This window comes from Gadus morhua, chromosome 16, assembly GCF_902167405.1.
Source record: "Gadus morhua chromosome 16, gadMor3.0, whole genome shotgun sequence".
In the NCBI taxonomy this organism is placed as follows: domain Eukaryota; kingdom Metazoa; phylum Chordata; class Actinopteri; order Gadiformes; family Gadidae; genus Gadus; species Gadus morhua.
The window spans coordinates 14478644-14498873 of record NC_044063.1 but is presented as its reverse complement, the minus strand read 5'-3'; the positions used below and the strand labels follow the sequence as shown (position 1 = coordinate 14498873).

Genomic DNA, 20230 nt, shown 5'->3' with positions numbered 1-20230 from the left:
AGTCAGATTCTTGGAAACTAATGAGCCGGAATGTTGATTGCCTGTTGAATTTCAGGTGCTGTTCAATGTTGTGTTTCTTAAATGAGTGGCAATGACAGAATGTCATGTTCAGCTTGATTATTACGCTCTAATCGGAATTCAAACACTCAACCTAAGGATCACCAGTACAAGGCATTATCCCATTGAGCCACTGACATTCCTGAACTGCATAAAGCCTCATTCACAAGGTGAAAATCTATTGATAGGCACACATCAAGAAAACTCCAAGCACACATTTCACAAGAGAATTAAGGGCTTTCTTAAAAGAGTATAGATCTGAAAATTTGCACTGTTAATGGTATCCACCTATTGATAGCCGTATGGTAGTTATACAATAACAAAATGGTCATATAGACAAAATGGGTTGAGACTATGGACGTTTGGCTTTTCTATGAAATTGTGGGAAAAGTAAACATTTTTAGAGCAGGAGACTAGGGTGAAAAAGATGCATCTGATTTTTAGAGATTAATATGATGAAAGAATTTTGAGTCCAGGTCAATCTGGTGAGGAGAAATAAGGCTAGTTCATACCTTTCGGTGCAGTACAACAATTTGGTTTATGGGTAGTGGGGTGGGGTATTGGTATCCACCTAATAATAGTCTTGTTTTTTTTATACAATAACAAAATGGTCATATAAGAAAAATGGGCTAACTGCTCCAACTTAATGGCCAATATTTCTCAAATGGAACTAAATAAAACAAATTCTGTTTGAAGATTTTTGTGAGGCTTGGTCTAAAGATTTGATGTGGTGAATTTGGTGAATTTTTGAATATTTTTGTAGCCTGTGAATCTTTTTATCATGTTTGGCAATAATGTGAAATTGTGGGAAAAGTTCAAGAGTTTTCAACTTACGCTATAGGCTGCAGTATGACTTTTACAGAATTTGAGGAAAAAAAACAAAAACGTTACAGAAACAATAGGGGACCAAGCAGCTTCGCTGCTCGGACCCCTAATAAACATTCTGTAATGTAATCTCAGTCTAAGATGGGAAAACTTCCCTGCCTTGCGGACGGACGCAGGCTGTCATTAACTAGGCCTGCGTACAGGACTCTGGCTGTGAGCAAACTACGCCAACCGGAGATCAACTTTAATGGCTCACAGATTTCACAACCACAGCTTGTCACAAACGTTTTCAGGAAATACAAAAGCAGTTAAATGGAAAAGCCACCTAGCTCGCTACATAAAAAGCATTAAAAGAAAATATGAATGGAAGGATGCAACATTGCCATTTCATCTAAACATTCATCTGTGCATTTGCCATTGGCAGATCCTGTGTAGCCAAACACCAAGGTGGTCCCTTTGTGTTGAAATTGGTGGGGCTATAAGTGCCAAGATGACCTTTTTTATTATGGTCTTCAACGTATGTGAATTAATGTCATGGGGGCTCGATAAGAGAAGATCATTACAGTGTGAAATGAATCACACAAAGGTGCACAAAAAGGGCATAGGGCTACGACAGATGAGACAATACAAAAATACTCCGCACAAAACACGTCGACCACACAAGTAACAGTAATCCATAAATATCTCATCCCGACTTCAACATCGTGTCGACCGTCATGTACTATAGAAAGCACCATTGATTCCAGCGATAACAATATCACCGCCCTGAAATATGGCAAAGAGAAACAACAGAAGAAACAGCTATTTCAGAGCATCTTGAACAAGTAATGCTTTTAAGCCGATGGGGACAGAGTCCTCCTTCAAAAAGCGGAGGGGATATTTGGAATTATGTTGAAACCCACCACATAATTATAAACATACACGCTTACTTTGCGTATTTCAGTGTCGTTAGCCTAACCCGTTGTCATATTAAGTACATCCTTTTAGAACCAATAAAAAAAACCGACAGCCACATAATGATACGGTGCGGCCCTTGGGAATCAACCCTAACACTACTTAAACCACATGCAATTTGAATTCCTCACAACTCCAAAGCACCACTCGGTTTGGACACAGCATCTAATCCAGATAATGTTTATTTTCAAGTTAAAGGGAAAAGTAAAATGTGGATATGGAAAATATTAAAATAAATGACTGAAGGAAAGATAAAAAATAAAACAAACATAACATTTACCTTCATACATAAATAAAGACATATGCTCCATGGATGTTAGCATAGCGTTGACGTATAAATGCAAGCTTAACCTCCAGACTGAATTATTCCTCGATTTGTTTCTGAATGTCTACGCATCATCGTTGCACCACCTCCAGGAGTTGAGAGACTCACTGGGCTAAAAAGTATTACAAAAAAGTATACATTTATACATTTCACCTGCTGGAGTGTATTCAGTGGTTAAATCCGGTATATTTTTCCCTTTGCAGTCTGTCCATCCGCAGTCTGCAATTAAACAAGATTACTATCAAATACAGTGAAGGAGTACAGGCACTGCATCCACTATCGACAAATGGAGATTATGCAGCGATATTACCACGTACGCACGTTTAATTGTCTGGAGTATTTACGACAAGCAGCCAGTATTCAAAGTAGCACTGAAGACATTAACAGACATTGAAGTACCATTAATAAATCAACACAATATAAGCAAGTTAAGAAATCACAGTGTTAAGAAAAAGGTACACAAAAACAAAACATGGAAAAATATGACAAATGTGTCACTACAGAAATATATGATTGAGACTAAAAAAATATTTTCCACACAAGTGATAAAACAAATCATTGTCTGACATTGCGTTTTGTTCAGCATTTGTTGTCAATTCAAATTCTAGTTTCTACTTACTTTGTTTTAAACCTCATTGTTCATATGGTCAAATCCTAAATTATGTGGCAGTATAGATATGAATAACCATTCAAAATGCTGCAAGTCAGATGGTTGACATGTGTACTGAGAACAGTGCTATCAAATCCCATCTTCAACTCGTGGGGGGCTGGACTTCTGTCCCAGTATCGGGGATATCCAATTTAAAAAAAACAACTATATTTTTTCCCTTTGAAGTGGGAAAAGGAGAGGGATATATAGAGAGGGTCAGTAACATGGTATAACAAAGCAAGGAGGGCGATACAAGACCATGAGAGAGAGTGAGAATGAAAGAGTGAAAGAGAGAGAGTGAGAGAATCGTTTTGGACTGCGATTATCTGGATTGATATCAGGGCTGAGGTTAGCCTCCTAGTGGGATTAATCACAGCAGAGATGAGGACGCCGTAGGTCTGACGCACACACACAGAGGAAAAGGTACCGATATCACACATCACATTCACATAGGTGACCACTGACTGACCAAAGGGGTTCTGAACTGACCGGATGCATCCCAATTGTCTTCGTCGTTAAAAGCCAAAAGACGCTTTAGAGAAATGGTCACATGAACCAAATATATAATTTCTTTACTTTTTTCTTTTTTTTAAACAACTGTATTCAAAATACATTAATATATCTTTTGTTTTTTCAAGTCATCCTACAAAATTGTCTTTGGTTAGGAAAAATAGCAAATTAAACCGACTATAAACAGGAATGAATGAACAGGAACAGGGACACGAATTTACAGGAGATCATGCAACTGATCAATATGGGGAACATTAAATGCTGATACCATGTATCTAAATGTTTCCATCTGGACTGATCCAAATGTTTAAAGTGCTTCTGCGTTATTTCCTCACGTCAGGATATGAAAGAAACTGTACATCTATCAACAAAGTAAGGCAGATCGGCTTGAACTTGTTTCTAACAGGTACGCTGTATTTGCTCAGGTTAAATAAAAATAAAAATAAAGTCATGGGGGGGATAAAAAACAAGATATCTGGGGAGGGGGCGGCAGGGAAAATCCCTTTAAAAAGATTATGATCATAAAGGTCTGCCATTTGCAAAAAATTCCGAGATTGTAAAAAGCATCATAAGGGTTCTTGACGATACAAAAACGAGTGAATAAAAAGTTTTTTTTTAGCAGCCTATTCACACACCAACTAATGATGTCTTACAAAAACATTTGTAGGGAGAAAAACAAAAAAATCTGAAACTGAATTTCAAAAGCCAAACAATGTTCTACGCAAACCAAGGCCAAAGAAAAGAGCTGTGTGTATTCCAGACCGGGGGAGTGGGAGTGGGCTAATCCAAATAACACACAGGGGGCTCCTCTGACCACCGCTCGGGGGGACCCGTGAGGAGGACCTGATTGCTGCGGTTTCCACTGTTTCGGTCTTCCCCTTCTACAGGTCAAGTCCTCCAGACCTCCCTGTCCCAGTGGCCTCTGGGCCTGTTGGTCCTCTTCCTGGCCGGGGGAGGGATTGGGGGGTGGGGCGCTCAGGGGGCCCCGCCCTCTTGGTGGGACAGGGGCACAACTCCACCAGCTGGGCAGGGGCCATCTTCAGCCGGTCTGGATACTCTTACCCACTATTGGATTGCCCCTGTAACAGACAAGAATACCAGGATTGGTACTAATCACAGAGACAGAGACAGAGACAGAGACAGACAGACAGACATACAGACACAGACGGACTTACAGGCTGCCGTATTTGGCGGTGGGGTCGTTCCTGCGGTCGTGCTGCGTCTGCAGCTCCTCCATGACGTTGCGGAGCTGCTTCAGCGTCTGGAAGGTCTCCTTGGGGTCCTGGATGGTGAACTTGGAGTACTCGTCCTGCTCCCTCTGGGGACCCTGGTACACAGCTATACTGGCACACGCGTCTACAGGACACACAGACACACGCGTCACACTATGGCAGACTTTGCCGTTGTCGCAACATATGCAACGTGATTGCACGAGACATTTTTCAATCTTGGTTTCTATTTTATCTGATGGGTAGTGTTTGAATGTATTTCAGGTATGGGATCTTAACGTGACCTCTGCTCAGTGGACGTCATTGTATACATTGATTTAGTGGGGCCTACTATATGCTGTAATGCACTACAGCATATTCAGCTAATGGGGGGTCCTTTAATAAACTAATCAGCCGATACTCAATATGCGAGCATATTCATTACATTTCGAGCATGATGGTTAGACTACATGCAGTTTGACCCCTTGACCTAGGACCAAGGCAGGGGACGGGAGGCAGAGGTGCTTACCCTCCATCTTCTGGAACTTGCCGTCGTTGCATGTGAGCAGGGAGAAGATCCTCTCCGTCTCTCGGTCACAGTCTATGTCCAGCTGGAGGTTGGCCAGCATGGGGCTGTGAAGTAGAGTCAACAGGCATTTGGGGAATCGTCAATGCGTGTTAGGAACTGCCTGTCACCAATGCATAATTCAATTCAGCATTTATTCATTGGAGAACCACCTAAAAAGGAATCCGGCCTGAATATATATGGTTTAGAAACCAAACTATGTGAAGTCAAGTATGTAAGATTGTAACTGTTCCCATTTGATGTCAATTGTATTCCATTGTTGGAGATCATGTGCTGTGTTTACACCACTCACCAATCAATCGTTATTTGGAACATTTTTAGCGTCAGTTTGATTTCTTCGAGCAGTTTCAAATGTCTCTTTACATGCAAGGTTTAGATGACAAACTTGGAAAACAAACTTCAAATACTGATTATGATGGTTTGGGCTTCAATCCATTTCCAAATTCTAAATATCTGGCCTGTCATTTTTGATTTCTTGCGTTAAGTTAGTTCAGTTTATATGCCATTATTGTTTGCCAAATGTTCCTAGCGTGTACTTTAATTCTACAGGATTGGACTCACTTTCCTTTATTCTAATCATTGTTTGGTAGAAATTGTATCAACATCAGGTTGTCTCTGAGAAAAGAGTAGGCTATATCAAATTAAAGCAACAACATGAGCACATTATGCAAAGCATCCAGGTGTAGTGAGAAAAAACGAAATAACCTTTGCCATCATGTCTTCACTCACACACCTCTCCTATAGCGCCTCAAGTTTATTATCCTCCATTATAGCTCATAAGAGGGTGGAACTCAAGCTCTGGTGGATTTAGGTTTGCGTTACACCCATATTAAGCAGTGGATCGAGTGCTGTGGTCATCAGAAAAACAATGCTGTGTTCAACAATGGCGCCATCTAGTGGCCAGCGATGAATAAACGCTGCTGAAACTCGGAATCATGCAAAGGTCTGCAGGTTAGGGCTTTTCAATGATGTTGGGGGGGAAAGAGACTCACGTTGTGCAGGGTTTACAGCCCGGGGCGCGGTCACTCAGGCCTTTGCAGCACTGCCAGGCTCCGCCCGTGTACGTAGACGGGTGGAAGTTGGCGAGTCGTCGCTCGTTGCAGCGGCTGAACTGGCTCAGGACCTCCATCCATTCACACGCTTCCACGCAGTTCCCTGCCTGGACGTACAGCGGCTTTTCTGCGTGGACCACCTGAAACATCTGCAGGAACAGGGGGGAAAAAACCAAAGGGTTGAGGTTTGGACTGTTTTGGTTTCACAGGTGGTCTTCTAGTTGGGACAGTGAAATTGTATTTTTCCCCCCCAACAATGAGACCATTTCCAATCTCAATCTGTACAATTCTGGTAGAATTGGATTTACAGAGATGTAAATTAAAAGATCTATAGCTATATACGCCACCATACGTAAATGACCATGTGTAATATGTTACTGTATGTGCATAATGAATAAAAAACATGTAATCTCTGGTGATGGTTTGAATTGTTGGCCCTCCAGGCTTTAATCTACATGGATGTCCGTTGAATAAGCGATCACACGGTGCAAAAGAAAAGGGGGAAACTTACATTTTTGCGATTAAAGGCACTTTCATCCAGCTTCTCAACCGCCCGAATATTTTTGACATCGATGATGCATAGGGCCTCCTTCCCTACAGCAGAGAGCACCGGGTTGATGAATACTTCCTCAAGAACAACAGAGTACACATTTCATGAGTGTTTGAGAAATAGCTGTTGTAGGAGCTCTGATGTGGAAGAAGTGATCAGACAGGGGAGTAGGGGGAGGTTGCAACATATTATTCAAGACCACAATCGAGTTTCATGAGAGTGAGAGTAATTAAGAGTAAAGCCGTGTGCATTTCAGCCACCCTCTTATTTTCCCAATGATATGCAAACCCGATTCCTAGCCCTGCCACAAACCTCTGGGACATGACACTTGACACAAGAATACATGCTTCAAATGTTAACTATAATGCTAAAAATGAAATATTTTTTTAGAAGATCTTTAGCGTAAAAGGATAACTTTGGGACATATCAACCGTGATGTTATGATATTATTTGAGCCAGCAGTGGCCAAAACAGGCAATTTTAGAGGACATACATTGCAGTGCGCTATTGCCCCTTAAGAAAACATTGCAGCCTGGTTGGCGGATTATGGCTGACTCTTTCTCGCTCAATACCTCACCAATTCAAAAAAATGGATGTCCACAATTGTATCTTGGACCCAAAATGATTGGAAAATAGGGATCAGGTGGAAGAATCCTAAAGTAATCCTTTCACTGTAAGTGGACACTCGTTGGATGATGTTAAATGATTCATTGGGGCGATGTCTTTGTACGAATCAGAAACAGAAACCAGAGGACGTGTTGATCCATACATGTTTGGATGTTTCACCACAGAAGTATAAAACGCTGAAAGCCTGAATTCCACTACAGAAAAAAAACACATAAATCTTGTCCTCCCTCCTAAATACCTAGCTAGAGACCAAGCCATAAAATAAGATGGAGTTATTTAAAAGACCGGACATTGCCCTGACAAGGCTTAGCACCTGGCCGTGCATGAAGAGATTTGTACTGGGAATTGGTCCAAAAACAGTGTAGAAACATTGTAAAAAGGAAGAGTTTGTTGCACTGAGTCTGCATCAATGGAGACTGAAATAACTGGAATTTTCTCAAGTTAATTTGACCATTGTAGACTTTTGTATAACAGCGCTGTTCATGGGTCGCTTGGGATGGCTTGAGGGCCGGGGCCATCAATGAAATTTAGTCTTTCTGTCCCATAAATGCACAATCCATTGTGCAATTATTTGTGCGAAATAGTTTTCCAAGGCATCAAACACATTCCTACTGTGCAGCTATTTTTTGTGACACAATTTAAGAGTCGAACAAGGTTTGCTCCATGCTCTACCAAAGATACGGGGTGTACTCGGACAACAAATCTATCGTCATCTCCCGTCTAGATATACAGAGATATCTAGTGGGACAACTGCTCATTTGATTAACCCTTAATAAAATGAAAAACCTCATTCAGAGGAGCAAAATAATAAGCTTACAATTAATATGTTTATAATTACTGTGTAATTGTAAGCATATTTCCAGATGGGCAGAAGGTCAGGTATTTATAGTCACTCTTAGTTACCTGAGTGAAACTTACAGTATTATTCAATACAAAATGACATAATTATGATTCTCGAGCAGGGGCACACGATTCGCTGACGTGAAATGATTTATTGATGTCTTTCTGCAAATTAGAATTTCTGTTGAAGAACGCTACTAACAAATGACACTGAGCTATGGCCTCCATCTTAGTCCTGAACCATAATATTAACCTCGTTCCCATGACTGCACCATGCTAAATACATGTGATAGTTGACAACGTTTTCCATCTTTTGAATCCACTTTGTTAGATTTTTTATATGTAAATATAAAAAGGTGCATATTATTGGAGTTATTTATGAGAACCGACCCGGCCGTGCCTACTGGTTTTGTCACACAAGCAGTCTACAACACTAAAGGGGAGTCAGCTATGCAAGGGTCAAACCTAAGTCAAGCCTGATAGGTTACGGACCCAGTGGCCCGCCAGGAAGGGATTCTTGTTTTTTGACACAGACAGGCTCAGATTGTGATAGTAAGTGTCTGAAAACATTTCAAATGGATCCCTACAGAGAACTTTGGCTCGATCCAATCAGTTTGTTATTGTGTCTGACCAAGGTTCCCTCAAGAAGAAATCTGGGGGGAGTTTGGTTGTTGTTAGACCTCAATGTAACTGACAGGGGAGAATGGGGGGAAACTTTTGTGACTTGGGGAGAGGAGCGCCGGTCAGATTTTGTTTTGGTGGACTGCAGAAAGCGCAGCTAAAAGATTAAGGGTGAAGGAGGTTTGAGATTGTAAAGACAATAGGGACACGACTGTAACATTTCAGTATGTGATACTTCTCCCTGAGTGAGACTAGGTTCAATAACAAAATGGGTAAAAGGAACCAGTCGTCTTTCTCTGTAGGGATCCTTTCTCAGAGCGTGCTGTAATGTCTGAAGCACTCCAACTACATACTGGACCAATTTCAAAGATTGTTGCCACGTTAGTCAGTCACTTTGACCAACAGTTATGGGATCAAAGGGAACAGGTTTTAAAATCCTTGAGGTATCCTTTAATTCCCCTTCATCATCCCAGGATTGACTTCAGATACCAAAGAAAACAACCAGCTGTCCATACTAGTTGGGTACTCTTGTAAACAGCTGGGATCTTGCCTTGGTCATGGCTGAACTTGAAAAGTATTACTCCAGCGACATAGAGTGCAAGGGTACTGGGTTTTCTGGGCATACACATGTATCTGTATATCCGGTCTTGATATAAAAAAGCTAGTAGGAAAACTGTTCATTTGATCAACTTTCAGTTAACTTATTTACAAGAGCAACTGTGTATTTGTAGGGATATGACCAGGGATATGATATACTGTTAATTACCCCAGTCTCGCTTCAGGTAACATACAACACTTTTTGATTACAGTGCAGAGCAAAGTAGCACAACCATTGGATCAACATGCCTCGAAACCAGATGAGTCACAGCTTTGCCTTAGACTCAGTAGCCCCGCCCATTCTGCCGGCGATTTGAGTTCACCCTGCACAAGGGTCTGGAGAAGAGCAATTCATCTCTTTCAGCTTCCGATACATTTTTGCGGGAGCCAATCACTAAGCTAGCTTTTCCCCTTCATGCGCTATTGGCTGGTTTAACACAATGACGAGAGGGAAGCGGCGGCAAGCAGCCAAACGCGTACAGAGTCAGTTGAACTAGGAGCATCACGCCTCTTGGGCTGAAGAAAATGACAGCTGCTTCCCCAGACCAACATGCAATCTACGATTGAGCTTGGTCTTGGAATAGCCGGACTAGCTTTGCCTAGCACTGACCAAAGAAGGGCTACAAAGGGATCCTGCAAAGACACCTTCACTGGCCCCACAGCTCTGTCTGAATTAGGAGTCACACGTTTTTACCAGAGTTTGAAAGGCATTTGCTGATAGAAAAACATGCAGTGTAGATTAGGTAAGGCAAATAGTTGATCAGCCCGCTCAAAGGGGCCTTGTGAGTACCCTTTGAGCAAATCGAATCTGCTCACATAGTTGGAGCGATTGTGATTGAACATTCCTTTAAATATCACAATCAGAGACAGCGTGTCTGTGTTTTGTGAACTTAAATGGACCATCATCATGACATTTGCTGCATGCGGGACTTCACGAGCCACTCCACATTTTTGCATGCCTTGGAATAGCTCATACTGCTCGAAGCACAGAGAGTTGTTGTTGGTCGGATCTGCATCAATACCTGGGCAAGCACCCAGACGGTATATAATCACACAAAAATCACCAGTCTGTAGGACTCGCTGGAAGGGTGAGGAGCTATTGCAATCATGGGAAAACTATCGAACTTCAACACAACGGGGAGCGGAAATGAAAAGAATAATGGACATCTGAGGGCTTCCAGCAAGCCAACGGCAGCTGCAAGCAATTTAACATGCAGGGAGTGTACGCCTCCCAGACCGCACAATGCAGTCCATCATTCATACGGCACAACTGTATGTTGTGTCTATAGGCGAGTGGGTCATTTATTTTCAACATATTAACCCAAAAGTGAAAAAAACAACCCCAGAATATAATTAACACACTTTAAGCCCTTTCATAGGATGTTTGCGTGTGTGCTCAAATGTCTAAATCCATCCCCGAGAGTCCACGAGGAGTCCACCAAGAGCATGTCGGTGTGTTGGTGACCTGTGGCTGAAGTTTCAAACATCATATGACTGGCGTGACTGATTGTCACTGATTTATACCTTTCTCCTCTGGCCAGTATTTACAATCAAACTTCCCACTCTTCTGTTGATACTGTGGGTACGTCAAAATAAATGCAGGATTGACATCAACCAAAAAAGAGTCAGGAGCCTCACCCACGATCTATGAGGTGTTGTAAACAAAACACTGCGACCTCTGCTGCATATTTCCTGCATCACGTCCTGCCTGCTACACGCTCTACCCGGGCACCACCCCTCGCAGTAGGTATACAAAGTATCTCCAATACGCGTCAACACATCTGATGCGGCTTATCTCCGGCGGTGTTTTGCATGTGTGAAAGGTCAACTCCGGATCATCTCTCTGGAGAACCGGAGTGTGTGTGAAAAGCCACACACTATCTCAAGAAACAAACTCTTTTTGGAGTATTGTATACTATTCCAAATATTCTACAATGCACTGATGATTCTAGATTTCAATTAGAGTTCCCCAAAGAGGATTGCAGCCTTCCCTTGAAGTGCACTCCATGTCCTTACCTCTGTGTTTGTGATAGGAGAGCTCCCTGTTGGTCACCCTCAGCCACCTCTTCTTGAAGTTCCTCTTGCCGATTCGCTTTCTTCCCTGGGCTCGTTTCTGCACCTCCCTATGGAGACCGGATGAGCCAGGGGTTATATTATGGCTACAGCCCTGCTCAATTGTACACACGATCCCGTTAACATATTGTTATGTTTACATGTTGGAGCACTTTTCACATCGAAATCCAATCACAAAGAGCCCCCTCAATGGATGTGGAATGTCTCGTTTTGCTGGAATTTGTATTCCCACAAAACACATTATTGGTTTGATCAACAATATATAATCGCTTCATGCTGATAATCCTTCTGATTTGGGTCAGAAGCTGTATCAAATTCAGCAACATAATGTTCCCATTTAATATGGTCAGAAACAATAAGTGCTTCAAGAGCGTTTCTAACATGCATTCCCTGCATGGCCTTGGGGTCTTGAACATCTGCCCTTTTGATCGAGCCTTGCATTATCCAGCACTAGAACATTAGGTGACAGTGTGTCCCTGAACAATTCTGTGAGGTGCACCATGATGACGTGTGCGTGCACAATGCTGATGTTTGTGTGAACAATGTGCACGAGCATTGGCTGATGTAGGCGTGCACGGGCTGATGTACGTGTGAACGGTGCTGATGTGGGCGTGCACCTCTGATGTACGTGTGAACTGTGCTAATGTGGGCGTGCACAGCTGATGTGCGTGTGAACGGTGCTAATATGGGTGTGCACCACTGATGTGCGTGTGAAGGGGGGTGATATGCATGTGCACCGCTGATGTGCGCGGCGCAGAAGGGTTTTGATGTGATCAGTGATTCCAGTAGGGCTCTGGTACCTTCTAACAGGAATGGTGTAACGACATAACAACTAATACGAGAGACATTGTTTCGGCATTAATGTTAGCGCAAATAACCGTTTTCAGTCTGCAGTTTGTATCGCTCCCACTGGCATAATAGTTTTGTTCCACACATTCAAAGTTGTCCTTTCTATTAAAAAGTCACTTTGTTACCTTTTCCCTTTATGCTTCCTTGATTTAGTCTAAAGAATTATGCATTACAGTTTCTTCTAGCACGCTAAAACTATGTTGCTCAGCTTTCCATGGTATTTCTCTAATGACTATAGGATCTCCCTAGGATTGTTCAACATGGTGGCGCAGTCACAGTTTAAAACCATAGATACGTTTTAAAATGAAAGAAATAGCATTCAGAGCACCAAACTTTTGTTTTGCACGACTGATTGCAGTGGTGCTAGAAACACTGTCTTACACTGTGCCCCTGCTGGACTCATGCAGAGGTAAGACTGTCTCACACTGTGCCACCAATGGACTCATGCAGAGGTAACGCTGTGCCACACTGGTGGACTCATGCAGGGAACACTGTCTAGTACTCTTGCGTCTCTGCCCATTTAGTTTGTACATTCTTTCTGTGGAAAATGTCAGAGCATTAAAGCTCCAAAAAACATTTTTTTTTTAGCAAATGTACTATGCTTTATTTCACTGAATAGTCTCCAGAACAATTAAATACATTTGACTCAGCGAAGTGCACATCATTATCAAGTTATGCATTTTATTGTGTAGAAACCATTATTTCACATGAACACACCCCTACCACTACAATTACTTACCCTTCCTTTAGAATGAGTGCATCCTCCATTCCACTTGATTCCTTGTTGACATTAGACGAGATCTCGTCAAGAAACTGGGAAGGGATTAAACCGATAACATGGCTGCCCATCAAACTCCCAAAATAATTCACAAACAAAATCCACACGTCAAATAAAAAAGAGACAATGTAAATACCTTTTTAACTTTCTCAATGCACTTGTCTTCTTGGAATGATTTGAAGAAATCATACATGAAGGTTTCCTTGAAACTAGACTGAAGAGAGAAATATCAATCACTCCGAATGTGTATTTTGTTAGGACTGCAGTTGCTAGCTTCCCATAGCAACAACAAATGAACACACACACACACACACAACTAAATCGAAAGTGGCTGTTATGAAATAAATCGAGTGCCAGTCTCACCAGTTTGTTCTTGGACAAGCTGCCCCAGCTGCCCAGTGTTTGGATGGTTTTGGAAATGAGCGTGAGCGTACGAGATATCTCAGGATCCTGAAATCAAGGACAGCAAGGACAAGCATGTTATGTGTAGGCCAAACAGGGTCTCATTGCTTATAGATATACACTGTACCTAATGCAATGTGACTCGTGTAAGGGCTGTAAAAGTATATCCAAGTGGTTCTTTTTCCCTAGGCTCCAAATCAGGAAGGGGCTCAGAATGGCCTCTTTACATCCACTGCCAGATATTAGCTGTTTATGTGAATCTACTGGTTCTCTTAGCGAGGATTTAAAAAAAAATGTTTCCTACTTTGAACCTAAGGGACAAAAAAGCGGGGCCCTTTTCCCAAGCATTCAAGTTACGCTATATTGAGATTCCAAAACTGAGGCACTGGGGTCCTGAACCCATGACTACATAATAAATTAAAAAATAAGATTTCTGTATCTCAATAAAAGCAAAATTTTGGCTTTGGACGGCATAAACATGAAGATGCACTTACAGGATGGTGGGGTCGAAGCTGGAAGGAGTGTGGGGACAAGACGGCAACCGCAAAGAACCGCAGGAACACAAAGCTGCTGACCGCAGAGTACTGCACGTGTGGGTCAACTGTGGAGCGCAGCCATGCAAAAAATTAGAAACATGATTAAAAGTCTCCAGAGTCACTGTGTGTTTGGATTGAACGTGTAGCAAAATGACAGCTTTATAGTCTGGAGTGCAAGTTGGGTATTCATAAAACTACAGTGATAAATCTCCTAATCTTTGTGAAGAGTGAACAATCAGCTTCCTCAATAATTTGCTGGTCAAACGGTGAATCATGGCGTATACTGGGACTTGACACCACCTTGTGGTGAATAAATGTACTACAAAAGGTAAAACACTGCTGAACAATCAGGTTTAGAATGCTTGAGCCCCAATTTTTTATTTCTATGATACAAGTCTGCATTTAATGTATTTTTTAATAATATGTTTCACTTGAGTTTATAGTTCTGCTGGTTTAGCCCACATCTGGTAATGTATAAATAGTTAAGTTTTTCAGCATACGCCTTTACCCAAATATATAACATGTTTTCTATAACATGTTAATAATGAGCAAGTAGGCCACAGGTAGACATTAACATTTAGGGCACTTTCCAGTCGCTTTATCCAAAGTGTCTTACAATAAAGTAGTAGTTGTCAGAAGAACCCAGAACCCTATCCTGCCCCACAATGCCACGGTGAAGACTGGTCCCCACCTGGGAACCGCTTGGAGGCCATGTGCCTCAGGGACCTGAACACGTCACACATCAGAGTGGGACAGCTGGCACTGGACTGGGTGATGGAGGAGAAGATCTTCTGGACATAGTTCTGCAGGTTCTCCTGCACGGGGAGACAGCGAAGACTAGACATCTAAACAACATGACCTCAATTCCGCCCGCCGACATGACACCCTGCGGTTGTGTTAAGGGAACAGGTAGTGATGGCCCAGGGGCTTTTAGGTCATTCAGGCACATGTTTAGGGTCGTTACGCCCCCAGCTCTCAACCGGAACGCCACATAAACTTCAAGTTTTAACATATCAGCGCATCTGAGATGGGCAGACGTAAGCCTGGTCATTACAGTGGGTTCTGCTGAACCCAGTATGTTTATAATGCAGGAAGCCGTTCATGAGACTTGAATAGAAATATGAGACATTGTTGTGTGGTGTCTCATTTGAGATACCCTGATCCGCGGTCCGTCATCAAGATGAGATTCCATTGGCCACAGCCTACCTTGTTGACGTCCACGTTATCACCCTCCTTTAGCTTGATTGGGTCTATCTCGCAGGATTTGTTGGAATCAAAGATCTGGCAAAAAAAGGAGGGTTGAAAATGAGCAGCGCTTGTTATTATTATTATTATTATTATTATTATTATCATTACTGAAACCAGGAATCAAATAAAAAAAAAGAACAAGGCTCCTAAATTAGTTTCTGCACCCTAGCCCAGAAAGAGACAGTCCCAGGACTTTTAACTTAATGTTTTCCGAAGACTTTATTTAAAAAAAGCAGATTAACTCCAAGGTAATTTACAATTAAAGCAGATTATTTCTAATGCCTGTTAAATTTGAAGCACATTATATCTATAATCAAGCAAAATGCATACAAGGACATTGTTATGCTACAATGTACATACCTCATCTAAAACTGGCTTGAGTGTACCCATTAGGTAACTCTTCCCGACGATCTTCATCATGTCATCTATGCAGCGCGTCGCCAGGGAATTGCCTCGAAAGATGGTGTTGGCCTCCCTGAACGTGCAATAATATTATATTAGCATTACAACATTATTATTATAATATAATCATTACGACAGAGAAACCGGTCACAACCCACTGCTGGAGCAAATATATAAACATATTATATGGTAAAACAAAAGTCAGACATTCTAAAAGTGTTCTGCATGAAAAACCTTTCTGCCCCTGCATGCCGTCCCTCCTGCTCCATCAAATAACAAATGAAGAAGCACATTTCCTCATTAGGAAAGCAACACCAGCGATCGCCCCAACAATGAGGATTGGGTCAAGCGAGGGACCAGAAGTTGCCGGACGCGGGCTACTCACTGCGTGTTCTCCAGCTCTAGGGCGGCCACGGCTGTGAGGAAAGGCACCAGGCGGTTGTGGTGGAGCAGCAGGCGCACCAGTGGCAGCACTGCCTCGTACCTCTCCCTGCAGATGTCTCCCAGGATGTGGGCTGCCGATGCAGAGATGGGCTGGAGGGCAGGACCCGGGTGATGGAGGGGAATATAAGGTACAGGAAAGGAAGGGATGTTTATAGAGAGAGTGACGGTGAGGGGAGACATCAATAAACAAAGATGCAACTTTGTTTTTAATTAATTCGTTTTTAATCAACTTCTTACATATAATAACAGGGTAACATATTGAATGAGGTTAGACCAACAGGTCAGGATATGGTAAGAGAAGCAGATAATTCGCACAAATACCATCATGCGTTGGTGGCCTTAACACAACATGAAGCGACATTGGTGAACCGTGGCCCATATTTCATATTTTTTATTATCTGGACCTAAAAATACATTCCGGTGTCATTTATTTACTTAAGTGACTAAAAAAGGCACACACCTTGACGTCTGGGGATTTGAGCAGCAGGTTGCAGAGTGGTTTGTAGCAGGACGAAGGCAGCACCGTGTCCTCTACGTAGTTGACCTTCAGACGCAGCGAGCCAAGGTCGTCGGGCTTGTGCTTGTTTCCGTTCCCTTTGGGCTGCAGAAGGTACCTGCAGGACACAAAGACCGACAGCGGTTCAGGGTTTCATCTCTGTTCAGCTCTTGGGGGAACTTGTGGACCTTTAGCCAAAATAGTTCAGCCAAAGGTAATATCTGGGAGATAATTTATAAAGCAACACGACCTTGTTGGGAAATGATCCAATCTATTTTTTTCTGCTTGCACATACGACTTGCCACCAATAGGTAGAGCACTCCTTCAAGTTTGTGAGTTGAGAACTTTTCGCTACCCTTTATGACAACAAAATGCAACACGTTATTAATAGATACCCGTGGCGCACACTCAATATATACTTTCAGGCACAAAATGAAACGATAGATCACGGCAGACTGTCTCAGGTTTGCGCAGCAGAGTTGTCAGTCGGCCTGTTGCACGACCACATTTCCAGCCTCAACACGGGCCATTAAGTGCTATCACTATGCAAACTGCCGCCCACACAGCTCCCTCGCAGATTGCCATCTGTGACACAACCCTGCGTGTGTGCTGCGGGGCCTGGACACACACCCTTACACAGCAGAACAGAACATTAGCACAGGTTAGCCGCACACTCATGCACACCGGTGAGCAGGAAATACGGGTTAAAGAAGTAGACGCAATAGATCCTAAATAGATTTGATCAGTGCGTATATTTCACAACCGTGTTGTCAATGACACAACTCTGAAACCGTTGATGAACGAGAAATATAAAGATGGGAACTATTTGGGTTTGACTTCAGTCGAGACAAACGTTTCCCCGTGCAACGCTGCTCTATTTGTTGCCGTGCTCGTCGTGATTCAGGACGCGTGTGTGAAGTAGAATGACATGGGCCTCGCCACACCGAGGCAGATCCGATCTAGCACGTCACATTCTATGCGAGAGGTGGAGTAGGCTGGGTCATAGGGCCGACGTCACAGGGCCGGCAGGTCTCGCTGTGCGATAAACACTGGGTGGAGGAGCGGTGAGCACACACACGACGCTCCTTATCTGCCCCTCCATCGCTCTTTCATTCCGGCTACACTGACTGGCCGATTAGGGAAAAGAAGACAAAGCAATAACAACAACGAAAAGGCCCTGTGAATGCGAAAGCATTTATTCATGCATTGCTGAACGGTGAAAGAATCACCACTTGCGCAATGCCCAAATGTGCTTGAATAAGAGGTACAGGTTTACATGAATTAGCTAAACACGTAGGTAGATGCAATTCTCTACTACGTCATTCATGTTCTGCTTCTGGGGCATCATAGTATTGAAACACAGACAAAGGCAAAGTGTTTCAATGTTAATTTCCTTGTAATTAAGTGTCTTTTTTCACAGCACTCGCAGAAAAAACATAGGATGAAAGACATTTCGATAGCCATTTTAATGGCCTGCATCTATTTAAGAACTGTAGGACCTTCCCATTTTGTAACCAGACTTGACTTTTTTTGGTATTTATTTTCACTACCGTCTGTTATTGTTCCACCATGTGTCATGCTGCACTTTATATAATCACTCTTTGACTACTTGAAGCTTCCATCTTCTCACCAGGCCTTGTGGAAGTTCTCATTCCTCAGGATCTTGATGGACACCCGCGTCTCCCCCAGGAACACGTCCTGGGCCAGGTTCCCGTTGTTCCACAGATCCACTCTGCAGACACAGAGAGGACACGTACAAACGGCTGCAACAGGAAGAAAAAAACGAAAAAAACCTCCCAGTCGCAAGTCGCTTTGATGTGTGTGCCACGCCACTTCATAACAAAAACCAAGCACCATTCATGAGCGGGAAGAGATACGGTCACACTCCTGTGCTGCTCTCACCTGCATCGCTTGTTCAAACCAAAACAATGGCATTCAGCGAAGAAACACGTCAAGTCCAAGCCTCACAAACCATGCATGTGTATTTACCTTAACGTCAGTCTAGGGTCTTACCCTGTGAGCTACCAGAGTCTACCGTGATGGACGCCCAAACTTTTCCTTAACCAAAAAACCATGGCTCTCCATCAGCAGTCAGATCACACAACATTCATACTTTTCAATTTTTTTTTGCTATTTCAATATGGTCTTTGAAAAACACACTAAAGTGGATAAAATGAGGTATGAAAGTATGAAAACATACTTGATCTCCAGTTTTTCAATGTCCTCTTCCTCCACTTGGAAATTTGACTTTTTCGAGTAGCTGCTGGACCTTGTGACCTGGGGACGGCCTTAGGGTTAGGCTACGCAGAACGCTCAATTTGGAGGCAAGTCATGGTAACGAGCAGTTCATGGTTTCCAATTTAAAACAAAGGCTGCTGTCATGTGAGATTTAGTGGTGATAGATAACAGGAACAATCATGGCCATACCTCAAAGGAGAAGGTCTCTTCAAAATGAGGGTCACTGGTTTTCTTCTTTACCTTGGTCTTCTTATGATCAGATCTGTGAAGAGGATAATCACACATTTCCTTTACACGCAAACGTACTTATGCACTTGTCATTTTGATATCCTCGTTTATTATTGAACAGCAGCTAGAGAACATCTGAAATGTGAGTAATACATGAAGCACATCTGAGCCTGCGAGAGGAATTGAGAGATGTATAGTGGTATACCATATCTATTAGTGAATGTTTCAGTGGCCTAGTGGAAGTTACCTTGATGGTCCCACCAGGGCGACAGTGGCGTATGGGTCACAGTTCTGCCCACTTATCAACGGAAGTCCCTGGCATTCAATTATCCTAGAGGAGGACAGGACAGCAGGGGCAATATACTGTAAACATAGAGAGACTACTTTTTGGACGATGTCCTGTAAGGTTATATATTAGGGTGGGTTTCAGGGATAAAATACAGTAAACATTTGTAATTATAATCTTTTTTTTTTAAATAACAATGGTTCAAATAATCCCCCCCCCCCAAAAAAAGCTGTTGTGGTCGTGCTTTAAATGGCCTTGTAAACAGAGCTCTCTGTGATGCAGGTGTCAACATGCGGTGTATTCACTCCAAACAGGATGTTGCTTATGAGAGCACACACCAGCAGGGAATAGAAATGAATCCATCCTATACCCAAGTCGGGTCAGCGAGCAACCAGCAGTGAGAGTAGCAAACTATAGGATGTTTGTGTATCCATTGCTGGGGAGCCATGGCGATACTTTTCCCTGTAGCCTACACTTTTCCTCTCTCCCTCCCCCTCTCCCCCCTCTCCCTCTCTCCCTCCCTCTCTCTCTCTCTCTCTCTCTCTCTCTCTCTCTCTCTCTCTCTCTCTCTCTCTCTCTCTCTCTCTCTCTCTCTCTCTCTCTCTCTCTCTCTCTCTCTCTCTCTCTCTCTCTCTCAATTAGCTACTTTCTGTACATCATGCATGCCTGGGCATTTCACTTCATAGATCCTTCACAAGACCTTGTCATCCCCACTCTGAGGCCCCGCCCTTTCTGAGCACGGTGTAAAAGTACAGCGCATATGGTGAACAGGTGGCAGGTTAAGCTAAGCGCCTGAGAGTCTGAATGGCGGCAGCGGAAAACCGCAGCCGTTGCAGGACGAGGACTCAT

The 20230-nt window shown here is 42.9% G+C and overlaps 1 protein-coding gene across 1 annotated transcript in view; it reads right to left on the bottom strand.

Annotated features, from left to right (window-relative positions):
* Positions 1–2000: 2000 nt before the first annotated feature.
* Positions 2001–20230, bottom strand: part of rasa2 (RAS p21 protein activator 2) — a 28535-nt gene continuing 10305 nt past the window's right edge. Inside the window, exons 6-24 of the mRNA XM_030381393.1 lie at positions 19343–19426; positions 19057–19129; positions 18830–18906; positions 18260–18361; positions 16594–16747; positions 16075–16223; positions 15648–15762; positions 15246–15320; positions 14731–14854; positions 13998–14104; positions 13465–13551; positions 13238–13315; positions 13063–13136; positions 11418–11524; positions 6678–6760; positions 6107–6315; positions 5058–5161; positions 4496–4676; positions 2001–4399 (exon numbers count right to left, since the gene is read on the bottom strand). Of these exons, the coding sequence (XP_030237253.1) occupies positions 4360–4399; positions 4496–4676; positions 5058–5161; positions 6107–6315; positions 6678–6760; positions 11418–11524; positions 13063–13136; positions 13238–13315; positions 13465–13551; positions 13998–14104; positions 14731–14854; positions 15246–15320; positions 15648–15762; positions 16075–16223; positions 16594–16747; positions 18260–18361; positions 18830–18906; positions 19057–19129; positions 19343–19426 (2023 nt within the window). The 3' untranslated portion in view covers positions 2001–4359. The remainder of the gene's footprint in view (positions 4400–4495; positions 4677–5057; positions 5162–6106; positions 6316–6677; positions 6761–11417; positions 11525–13062; positions 13137–13237; positions 13316–13464; positions 13552–13997; positions 14105–14730; positions 14855–15245; positions 15321–15647; positions 15763–16074; positions 16224–16593; positions 16748–18259; positions 18362–18829; positions 18907–19056; positions 19130–19342; positions 19427–20230) is intronic.